Source organism: Lycorma delicatula, chromosome 2, assembly GCF_047948215.1.
Source record: "Lycorma delicatula isolate Av1 chromosome 2, ASM4794821v1, whole genome shotgun sequence".
Taxonomy (NCBI): domain Eukaryota; kingdom Metazoa; phylum Arthropoda; class Insecta; order Hemiptera; family Fulgoridae; genus Lycorma; species Lycorma delicatula.
The window spans coordinates 157,812,110-157,824,634 of NC_134456.1; the positions used below are offsets into that span (position 1 = coordinate 157,812,110).

Here is a 12,525-nt window from a genome sequence, read left to right on the forward strand (position 1 = left end):
TCAACATCAGCATTTATTGAATTTCTTATTAAGCTAATACTCTTCTTCTTTTGGTTGTTTAATGACCTTCTACCTCCCATTCTCCTTGCTTAAGTAGTCTTACATCATTTTCATGGCAATAATAATGGAGCAGCCTGTTGACGACAGGCCAACGACGTGCATTTATGATTAAACTGATCTACAGAAACTACAGTTGCACAACAGTTTCATTATCACTTCAATATTCATTGAAATTATGCAGTCCTGTCAGTCCATGACATAAGGTCTAGATACAGAATTCTTAAGAAATTGGTTTAGTGTTAGAACAGCTAGCCTCTTGGTAAAAAGAGGAATTTATATGAACACCTGATGACACAGACACTGTAAGAGGTGCAATGTTATGAACCCCCAAATGGTTTGCATCTGACTTTGCATATACATCCATATAAAGTTAAAGAAGTGTAAACATTTAAATGATGCAATCAAGATCATACACGTTCCCCCCCCCCCTAATTTTGAGTCTTATAAATGTTAGCAAAAATGTTATTCACACTATATTAATGAGTGATGATCGCTCACATTTATTCATATTTTCACTTATATAGATGTGTGAATAATCAAAACCTTCAGCATTGGGCAACAAACACTCCTAATGAAACATATTATAAATCTTAAGGTGGTATTAACACACTACGGTGTGCAATAACATCCTGTGGAATAATCTGTTTGTATCACTTTGAGAACAATTATGAGAATACTGTCTTATTATGAGAGTACTATATCTGAATAACTGGAGAATTTTTGTCTCCTCAAATAGTAGAGAAACCTGAAATCAATCTGGACATCTGGTTTCAACAAGTTAGGACAACCATTACATAGCTAGGCAATCAAATAATGAAATGGATTGTTCCCAGATTACATTACCTCTAGATGTGGTGGTATTCCTTGGTCCATAAGATCACCAGATCTTACAATCTGAAACTTGTTTTTGTGGAGCTATTTGAAAAGAAATTTTTCTTTCAGTTCATTTCAAGAACTGAAAGAAAAAATCTGTTACCAAGAAGTTACTGAGATTTCCTTTGGGTGTGTTTTGTTTTGTGAATAGAAAACATAAAAACTCGATTTCAGAATGTGTGAATTGAAATGGTAGCTATGTTCAGGATATAGTGTTAAAGATTTTAGTTTGCAGTAAGGTACAGATGCTGTTAAATAAGGTGCCAATTTGCAGCAAAATGTTTTTTTAAATAAATGAAAAAATAATTTTTTTAAAATACCTGTTTTATTAGCTCACCAATTATTTTTCTACAAGGCTCTGAGATTGTTTGCTCAAATTGAATTAAAATTTGGATTTTTTTTGTGTACTATGTAGCTTTAATTGAATATATATTTTGCTATTAAATGATTATTGTTTTTTTATTATTTTTGCAAATGTTAGATTTATCTTAAATTACTTTTCAATGTTAACATTTTGATACCTAGTCACTATTTGTTGTTATGTTCACTACCTGTACACTGTTTTGACACTAACAAGGGATATAACTGCTTGTGATTCCCAACTACATAAATCCAGACCAGCTATTCCAGCGACTTCCAGATTGTTATGATATGACTACACTCGTATAAGTGTATAGGGATATTGTTTTATATTTATTATTCACTAAAGGATCTAATTTTGGATGAAATCCTAACTTATGTCTTGATAAGGTTTTATTTAATTTTGGTTTCAAATAACTTCCATTTTACATTATGAAACTGTGAACCGTAAGTTACTTTACTGTAACTGAACTCAGATGTTGTTATTTAACCACTTCTCTATATTTTTTTCTCAATATTATATTTTTTTTTGTATGAAAAAATACCCAAAAAACATATACACTTAGCTTCCATATTACATGTCTAACCTGAAATCATGAAATTTGATTAATGCAAAAAGTTGCTAATCAGCAGTAAATTTCATATTTTTTCATATTCATTTATTTTTTATTTACTTTGAACTTTTATGATAATTATAACATTTAAGAGATTGAAGATCATGGCTATTCACTCTATTTTCTGACTTCTGTTTATTATCTCATTTAAACAGATTCTTTATTTGTTTCTTATACAGCTGTTTTACATTGCAGTTATGGCTTCATTTAAAATATGATATATATTTTTTACATCTTGTCTAATAATTAAATTGCATGAGTTCTTTTTTGCAAGTTTGAAAAATCACAGAAGAATTTATTAATATGCACATTAACCTTTTACTTTACTGCTGATTTTTTTTTTCTTTAAAAGAATGAAAACAATAAATTTTAACATTTACATTATATATCCCAAATTTAATTAAAATTGTCAATATATTGTATTCATTAAAATATGTTCTTAAAGATATCCTTTACATTTATTTATGTATTTTGTAAAATTATCAGTAAGAAGGTAATATATTTATATTGTCTCAATATTACTTTGTTTGCCTAATGTTCAGAATGAATCCATACATACATGCCTACAAAATATAAACTTATGTGATATAAGATTTTTAATAGTATTAGACAACCAGTTAATAACTAATTTGTGTTAAAATGTGTATCAGTATGAAAAATATGATAAATTATTCATTAGTAAAAAGTGTTGCATATATTTTGTATTTTTAGTTTTTATATTTATATTATTTATTAGTTAAGTTTTTAAACTGGTGTTTAAAGTCATGGAGTTGAAGAATGGGAGGGAAACATTGATTGCATTGAGGCGAACAAGAAGTGGGGAAGATATGCCCCTTGTCCAAGCCATGGTGATTGGTCGGGTGTTGGTGATGTAAATGTCGCTGGCAGTGGTGGGGTTGACTGGCAAGATGAGGAGGAGAATTGGTTACATACATCGAGAGTTCCTCCCCCTCGTCACAGTCCAGCAAACACCATCATCTGTAATGTTGATGAATACAGCCATGAGACTGGGTATGGCAATGGTATTTTGAAGGCTTTGAAATAATATTTAATAGTTAATGAATTATGTCATTTTTTAAGCTTTTAAATTAATCAGTCACTCGTCTTTCAGGAGTTTTTCCCCGCCATTCTTTATTTTGCATCTCATATATTTTATTTTTATAATGCCGAATTGTATTATATTTTTTTAACTGTTTCATACGCTGTGTAATAACATAACAAGCTTACAGTTTTTCAGTTTATGTTCATATAATTTCTTTATTTTTATCATATTCTAATGTTAATTCTAGTACTAATTCTATTTTATATCATTACCCTTGCATTCTTCAATCTATTACATCTTTTTAAGTCTCAAATCCTTCCTTCCTGATAATAAGTGGAAAAACTATAAAAATTCACTCTGGTACAATATGACAGCATGAATTTAGTGGTATGTGAAACTGCATTTGGTGAAAACATTTGTATGGTAACATTTATGTTAAAAATATTCATTTGACATTTATTTTAACAGATAAATCGGTATAACAGCTATGTTTGTTCTGCAATACTTTCTTCACATGTTGTGATACAATTCATATCAGAGTTTTACAATTTCAGCTGACTTAATTACACAAATCCTATGAGCAAGCACTTTTCTAATATGTGTTTGATCTGTATGTTATGCGTGTCATTAGGAAATATAAAACTTAGTAACTGTTTCTTCTTGTTTTAAATTATGTCTATATTCTTTGTAAAACTTGCCCAGTTTGATTGTTTCATTAACCACCTTTATTTCTATGCTACTTTATACAAAGTTTCTTTAAAAACTAAGTTTAAAAATTTTACAAAGAAGTTAAACTAATAAAATTAGTCTAGTCTATCTCAGAAATATCTTCTAGTAGTTCAGTGTTTATTCTGTTTAAATTTAGTTGTGCAAGTGATAATTTCCAGAAATTCTTTCTACTAGACTCATTCCTCTTTTTGAATGTGTTTACAGTTTGTTTCAAAACTTATCCACTGATATAATTTATTCATGGTGATTGATTTGTATAACAGTATTTATATTTGTGCGTGTTATCATAATGCATTGTTAACATAAATTTTTAGATACTGTTTTTTCATACCTGTTTTTATTTACAGTATTTTAAAACATGATTTAAAACATTTTAGAGGCACAATATTATTTTATTTTTAAAAAAAGTGTTATATAATGTTTTATGTTTGTTTATTAATTGTATATCCCTTTAAAATTGTTTTCCATAAATACCTGAAATCTGTTAAATAAAAAAAATAAGTCCTTAAATCGAATTCTTTTTAGGAACATTTTTTTTGTGACTGCTTTTTCTCTCTAGATTACATGACTGTTATTTGTTTTTACATTTCAGACTGTAACTAATAAATATAAAAAAACAGTCTGTATAAAAATTTTTATTCAATGGCTGCAGCTAAACAAAAATCAATTTTCAATTTTATCTGTTTTTAAATGTTACTATTTAATTCTAGACTATACCAATGTATATTTTTTCATTGTTTGGAATCAATTGTTTGTTATTGGTGTAAACAAAATCTAATTCATTAAAAAATAATTTACATAATTCAGATTTTACATTTTGAATTATGAATTAAAATTCATATAGGAATAATTACATCTGTATTAATTGTTTAGAGATCTCTTGTTTAGCAATTCTTCTCATTATTATTGGTAACAATAACAGACGTGGAATATCCAAAAATAGATATGTCAGTTTGAGTTGGAGATCAATTACTCTGAAACAGATCATCAGGGATTTATGCTAGAAACATTAGTTTTTAGCCCATTCAATTTTATACTTTGTGATTGCCTTCATTTCTTTTTGTTTTCTGGAACTTTTTATGTGTATTTAAAAAAAGGTCAGTTTTAGAGAAAAGATTCAGAACTTTGTTTGGCTGATTTAAGTGGTGAACCATGCGGTGGAATTCCTTCAAATTTTAAAAAGTTAATTTTTTATTGTTTTTTGTAAATACATCTTCCAAATTTCAAATCTTAACTTTTATACTTTTTAGATTTTTTTATTTCCTGGAGTTGTAAATGCTAGAGAAATGTAACACAGCTGAAATTAAAATTCATTATGAGTTAAATGTAATAAATAAAATATTCAAATAAACTTAAAATGAGCAAGTTTAATTTTTTTTATTAGTTAAAGATGGCTGTAGAAATGGATTAATTTATTTATCACTGCTTGTATAACCAATAAACTCCCATACAGTTCAGATTTTACCATTAATATACATTGCCTATTTAAAAAGAAAATAGTCAAAACATGAATGAATGATTTCATTCTTTTTGTCAGCCTTTTGGGAGATATTTTAGGTTTTTTTTATATAGTATATTAAAATAATATCATATAAATATAACACTGGTAGACAAAAAAAATGTTTTAATGTTTCTCTAAGTGTGATACTATTTCTTGAATTGCTTTTTTGTCTACATTACAGATCTCTGAATACAATTTTTGTACCACCCTTACTTTTTAATAAATTACGCATCAAAAAAAAATTAAGGAAAAATATAGTTAAAATCTGTAAAATTTATAATTTTGCATGGCCATACTTGTGTTAGAATGATTTTGCTAGTGCTTTTCTTTTATAAATAGCCTCTGGCACATCCCAAATTAATGTCCAACAGTAATTGGCTAGCATGTTAGTATTCCATTTCCTTTTATAGCAGATTTCCGTCACCCAAATGTCTTTGTGGAAACATTTACAGTGTTCATCACAGTAAAATGACTCTGAGGAAATGTCTCTGAGGTTGTCTAGGAAAAATCTAGATGTGAGGGGAGGAAATGACATATTACATCAAAGACATATTACATCCCATAGCTTTGTATGAAGTAAGAAGTTTATTAACAATATTGTGGTAATTGTCGGATTTTTGTTTGCTGAGAAAACGTTTGCAAACGTCTTTAAATGAAGCCCAAGCTGCACTTTCTACATTATTTACATTGAGTTAAATACATCATTATTGACCAACTCTCTTATTTGAGGACCAACAAGTATTCCTTCTTTAATTTTTCCTTCACTTACATTCGGAAATTTCTGCCTGATGTACAAAAATCTGGGACTATCCTTCTTCATTGCTTTTACAAAATTTTTCATTAATCCTAGCTTGGTATGGGGAGAGGGTAAAAATATTTTTCTGGGTTCAAGTCATGAATAATATTTTTTTCCCATTTGGGAAAAAAATTTTGTCTTGTTTCTTCACTCTTTGGTAACATAATGTTTATCCCGAGCTTGGCTGCCCCATTCACAAAGAAAACACATGTACTTAGTGCCTAACAAAATAGCTATAACTTTCAAATCACCACATATGTTCCAGCTGTGTTTTTTATAATAAAGTACTGAGAAAGGTTCTTTTTGTATATTTTTTTTTTTTGAAGTGAATTCCAACCTTGCAGTCTTGATCCTAACAGTTCAGCTTGATTTTTTAATAAATTTAAATCCCTAACCAAGTCATTTAATTCACCTTGCGATATAAGATGTGGCTTATTGGAAGACAATTCAAAATCAAAATCATTGTTGTCTTCTTCAGTACTGCCTTTTTCTTCATTGCTGGTTTCAAAACATACTCCTATATTCACAACTGGCTCAGGAACTGGAATAATTTCACTGTGAGGTATAGGCTGATTGCAGATTGCAATGAAGGATATTTTACTGTATGTTTAGATCTTTTAGAAATTCCAGTTATACTTGTTAACAAAAGTAACTATCGGTTACATGATCCTTTGGTTCAGCGATACCATAGGTATACCAAATGGCAAAGCCATCTGTGTACCTTTCAACCATACTCTTAAACATACAGAGAAATTAGTGCATACTATATGAGGAGCCCACATCATATCCTGATCACCAATTTTACTCTGAAAGTACAAATGATATACTTTTTTAATTAAAGGTGTGATGTTTTTTCTATTTGATTTTATGGTAAACTCACCACTTACATAACAAAAGGCATCCACATCATTTACACATTCAAGGCACTGCCAGATGTCAGTTTTATGACACTGCACTGCTAAGAAACTTAAGACAGCAATACGATTGAACAAAATTAATTCATTCCTAAATCCAGTGCTTAATGCAAACAACACAGCTGTGTTTTCAGCTGCATGTTTTGACCTGCACAGACATTATTAATCTTGTCTGTGAAGGCTCATTCTTCAATATTAGATATGATGTCATAATCTGTGACTATGATATGATTTAATTCTTTGTCTAGTATTGTTTTTTTATAGCTTACAAATTATGTTAACAAAGTTAAGAAAAATTGAGCTAACAAAATACAATGTAGGTGCTTAATATGCTAACTATATGTTAGCATATATTATTTTATTGGATATTTGTTACTGGAAAAGTCCATATTACTGTTATAAAATCTAAGAAGTATGGATTTTTAGATTATAAAATTATGGAAATCTTTATATTTGCTTATTTGTGTGTGGTTTCTTTATATATTTCTCAATTTTGCTATAATAATCTCTGTGATCTAAGTTCTGATATTTCTGGTTTTTTTAAAATGCAAGACTAATAAATAATACAAATTGAAAACTATCTTTACATTATGTTTGATTATGCAATCTTACATTATTACTAAAAGTGCAGTTGCAGTCTTTATAGTGATTAGACCAATCAAGTTAGTAGTTTTTTGGTTAAATGCCATTGAGAGACTTTTATTAAATGTCTACTATATCACAATGAACCTGCATGATGAAAAAGAAGATATTTACCTGAAATTCTGTATTAAAAAGTTTAAAATAATGCTAAACTTATTCTTAATGCTCTATATTAAGTAAATAATTTATACATATTTTGTATATTACCATTTTCTAAAATACTTTCTTAATGGTATATTTTTCAGTACTGGTTTTAATTAAAATTGTTAATTAACAAATTTATTATGGCCGTAGTTTATTTTAGCAATATATGTTAAAACAGAGAAAAAAGAATTGAGGGTTGGAATCTAGGAGGCATATTCAGAAATTAACTATCATTCCAGAACCGTTATAGTACTTCATTTGTGCTGAGCTCCTTCATAATTATATTAGTTTGCTATATAAATCAATAAGGAAGAAGTTGTTTTTGTTTATGTTGTATTATGTACATTTTGAAACTCTGAAAACAATTGAAATAGCCACCGACTGAAATACAGTTTTTGTTTGTTTTTTAAATTTGATTAATATGTAATGGGCAAATTAGTTAAGTTTATGGTGAATGTCAAATAGTGAGAAAAATAATTAGCCAGTTTAATGAAGGTTGAGAAAACATGAAACATGATGAAGCGTGGAGTGGATGGCCAACTGTTATTAATAAAAATTTGGTGCACTATAATGAAAAATTTTGTGAGAACATATATTTTAGAATTTTGCCGCTTTCTTTTCAAATTAATAAAAACTTACGATTATTGTAATTGATACACTCTTATGTTTCTAATGATATTAAAAACATATCATTTTTTTTAATGATATTAATTGTAACATCCATTTTAGAATGAAAGTATTGAAAGAATACTGCTTACTTTTGTTGACTAATTTGTACGATAGTATATAGTTTGTAAAAGGTTATTGTGTAATATAATTTTTATTTTTATGATAATTATTTATCAGCTTATGAATGTATGATTTTTTTTATTAGACATAATTTATTAAGGAGTGATGTGAATGATGACTCGATTTGTAATTATAAAATGTTAAAAATGAAAATACTAGTTTTTAAATATAAACATTTTGTATAATGAAGCCAATTAGCATTGAATTGGGAAGGATAATTTAAGTGAATTTAATTTTAATTTTGAATTATAATGAAAATCAGGAGAACATAGATTTATTTTTGTGTTACAATAAAATCATTAAAGAAGAATTTTAGGAATATGGTCCATAAAAATCTGATAATTTTACTTAACTCTGGTTTATACCTGATTCAAAGAATTTCAATACTGGAAAATAAAAATGTTTGTTTTATGTATTGATGTAAAGAGTATTTATTTAATTCTATTATGGGGATATCTGTCTGAATTAAACCCTGATCAAATATAAAAACAAATAGTTACGTATTTTGAAAATTTAAATTTTATGAAATCTTATCAAACTAGCTTTAGTAATAACCTATTAACATTTGCTTATATTTTTATGTTACAAAAAATTATATGTAAACACTTATTTACAGAAATCATAAATAAATGATATAATTAATTTGCCACTAGTTATTGCATCTGAGCTTTTGAAAGTAAACCCCTTATACAAGTTTAAAGTTATAATTTCAGACTTCTTGAGAGTAATTTCATCTAGTTAAGGATAATTTAAGTTTATAGATTTCTTTTAAGTTGTGGCTTATTAACAAATGGTTCACAGCATTAATCAGCAATTGTTCTGTGAATTCCTATATTATTTATTATTTGTAGCAGAGAGAGCATTTATTAATAAGAATTATTATATCATTTTATTTATAAGATCATAAATAGGGTTTGTGTGAGTAAGTAAGAGAAAGTAAATGTAGGAAAGATGTATAATTTTTCATTTTCCTGAAAGACTTTGTATTATGTTATTTCTCCAAATTGTTTTTATCTTAATAAAAATCTGAATAAGTTGAAGAAATTCTGGTACTGTATTATATTTATTATTAACTCTTTGAAATTACTGCATGACAACACTTGCATAGTTTTCTAATAATAAATGCAAAGATGGAAATTGAGATTGTTATACTCATCAGCTAATTGTGTGGTGGTATTTTATGAATAATTCAAAAAAGAATAGAAACATTTCAATAGTAAATGTATGTGTGTGTGTTTATTTTAGTTTTTCTCTATTGGTTTATCCTTTCATACATGTTATTAATCTATAAGAACTTTCAGATTACTGTGTTAAATGTCTTCTTATTTTTCATTATCTAATCAATATTTTTATATTTTGTTTGTTACAACAGTGTGAGACGCCCTGGACATGGTAATGAAAATATCGAAGGAGGTGTACAGACGCCTGAAAAAAAGGACTCTGTAGAACCTGGTTAGTCTGTTTATAGAATTTCTATATTACATTAAAAGATATTAATACTTACTAATACAAAAAAATTAATTAGTACAAATTAAATATTTACAGAGGGTTTATCTTTAATTTACATTCTTGGAAAGTTTTGATTTTGAAAAGCTCTTGAATGAGTCCAATAAAGGAACATAAGAAACACTTTAAAAAATTCAATTATAATGGTCAGGGCATTAATATTACTTAATAAAAAACAAATTATTTATAATTATGTATTATTGTGTTTTAAGTTCACACCTGCCTTTTGATCTATTTATTTTGAAAGGGTTTGTGGTAACTAATTAAAAAGAAAACATTTAATTTATTATACAAATATATTTTTAAATATTTATTTAAAAAAAGATTAATCAGATGACTTTTTTGATTGACTGGCTGGGTGTGATGTTAATGATGTAACTGTGTACTTGAAGTTTTTACTAGGATGCTGGTGGAGCTCAACATTAAAGATCACTTTAGTGTGTAATATCTTTTCTGTAGTGATGTGATTATTGCCGTTGAAGATTATTATTGAATGACTGTACCATTATAAATATGAATGACTAAATGTTACTATATGTGGTTTTATAGTAGTTGCATGTCAACTATGAATTTGATAAGAAATTTGGTTTCATGGCTGTTAAATTTACACCGAAGTAATGCTTAATTTAGAAAAAGTAATACTGTTTTTCTTGGATGTATAATAATTCACTTTAACTATTTATTTTGTTTGTTTTTCTCCTAAATAATACTTATATCACTATCACAAACTGAACTTGCTTAATTTGTGAGCGCTCCAGCTGATGCTGTACCAGCTGTACGTACATGCCAGTTGAGCCTCTCTGGTCTTAATAAAGACTGGGTTGCATGTGTCCATCCTAAAATTTATCTTTGTATTTTAGTTACTTTCAATTAACTAACCTTTATTTCATTTTTAATTAATTCCAACATCAAAGTTTAAGGGTAGTCATTGTACAAATTATTTAAATAAAATGATTATATACAACTGTTAATCTATAACAATACAAAAATTTTTAATATCCTAACCTCTTGAAAATGTCTATACATGACACATGACCATAATGCTTTTAAAATTGTAGTTTTCTTAACAATACAAAATTGTTGTCTTTTCTATTACTTCATCCATTTTATTTTTGAATAATAATAAAAAAAATATACTTAAAAAATTTTAACTTTTTCAGGTCCTTATAGTAATATTAATGTTTCTTTTTATTATTATAACAATAAATGGTGTTTTCAAACTATGATTTACTTATTTCTGAAAAATACTGCATTGGAGATACTATTGATATTTGATAAAGTTATTAAATGATTTATAATTGTTGGTTTTTGTAATGCCTTTCTCTTTATGTTTTCTTTTCAGATAAATGTGTTTTAAGAAAGATTTACATATGGATAGATGTAAAAATATATATATTCTTTTCAAATTCTGTTAAAAATTAAGGGTAGATATTTCCTATAATTAGTAATTTTCTACATATTTCTTAATTACTTAAAATTAGTAAATTTAAAAATAAATTATCATTGTCCTTAGCACATGAGATTGACATATTTTGAAATAAATGATTTATTTGCTCTCTAGATTTTGTCAAATCATATTTCAAGAAATGTTGATAACTTCCCAGTAACTGGATCGCATTTCATTGCACAATTTTACTATTGTTTCATTTATATAGCTTTTCAATATTAGATATAGAGGAAATTGAAATTGCTTTTTTGCTTTTTAAAAAATTCCTTAAAATAGTAGTAGCCATAAAAATTACTACTAAAAGATAAAAATTATAATTAATTTTTCATAATTTTGAAAGCTACTGTCATTATTTAATTTCACTAATGATTTACTGCTGTGGTAGCCAGAACAAACTGAATTGACAGGGTATCTCATTGAACAGAATGTTCCTTGGAAATTTCTTCCAGAATATAAATTTGCCCAAATAAAACTACAAATGGTGTCTTACCATTTCATTATGTTTATAATTTCTCCACTTTGGTGTGTCCCACATCTGCTGTATGTGTTGCATTTGAAGACTGGTTTGTGGATTGATGAAGTTGGAAGTCAAGATGATTAATAAACAAAGCTGTTTCTAAATTTAGTCTCTGGTAACCTTACCAGCAACTGTTAATTATTGTCAAATCAGGTTCATTTTGTTGTTTTATTCATTCTAGAAGTGTAGCCAACGGATTGGTCAGGAATATTAGCTAGAAATATTTCATTTTTATGTTTTTACAGAGATATTCATCACTGAATAGAAAACTCAGCGATATTCATCGCTGAGTAATACTGGCAGAGTATTCTACCAGTGTTATTTTTCTGGTGTGTAAACTTATTTTTTTAAATTTCAACAATGACCTTGCCATCTCCAGTTTAACTTAAGAGCAGCTATTCATTCATTGCAAATGTGTATATCCCTTGCCTTTATGTTTTCCAGTCTGTGGGCATGTTTTTAATATATTAACTTGCTGGTCACAGAAATTAATACTAGTCAGTCAGTGATCAGCTTCCTTGAAGATAGTTGTGAAAAATAGACTTTATTTTCATAACGAGTGCAAACTCTGAACCTTCACATTAACCTAAA

At 27.4% G+C, this 12,525-nt stretch overlaps 1 protein-coding gene across 3 annotated transcripts in view; it reads left to right on the forward strand.

Moving 5' to 3' along the window:
• LOC142319344 (uncharacterized) overlaps nt 1–12,525 on the forward strand; it is a 91,082-nt gene that overhangs the window by 60,633 nt on the left and 17,924 nt on the right. For 2 of the 3 annotated variants that reach the window (XM_075356542.1, XM_075356543.1), the window contains exons 12-13: nt 2,670–2,918; nt 9,837–9,916. In XM_075356542.1, coding sequence (XP_075212657.1) covers nt 2,670–2,918; nt 9,837–9,916 — 329 coding nt within the window. The remainder of the gene's footprint in view (nt 1–2,669; nt 2,919–9,836; nt 9,917–12,525) is intronic. The other variant, XM_075356544.1, reaches the window with a different exon arrangement.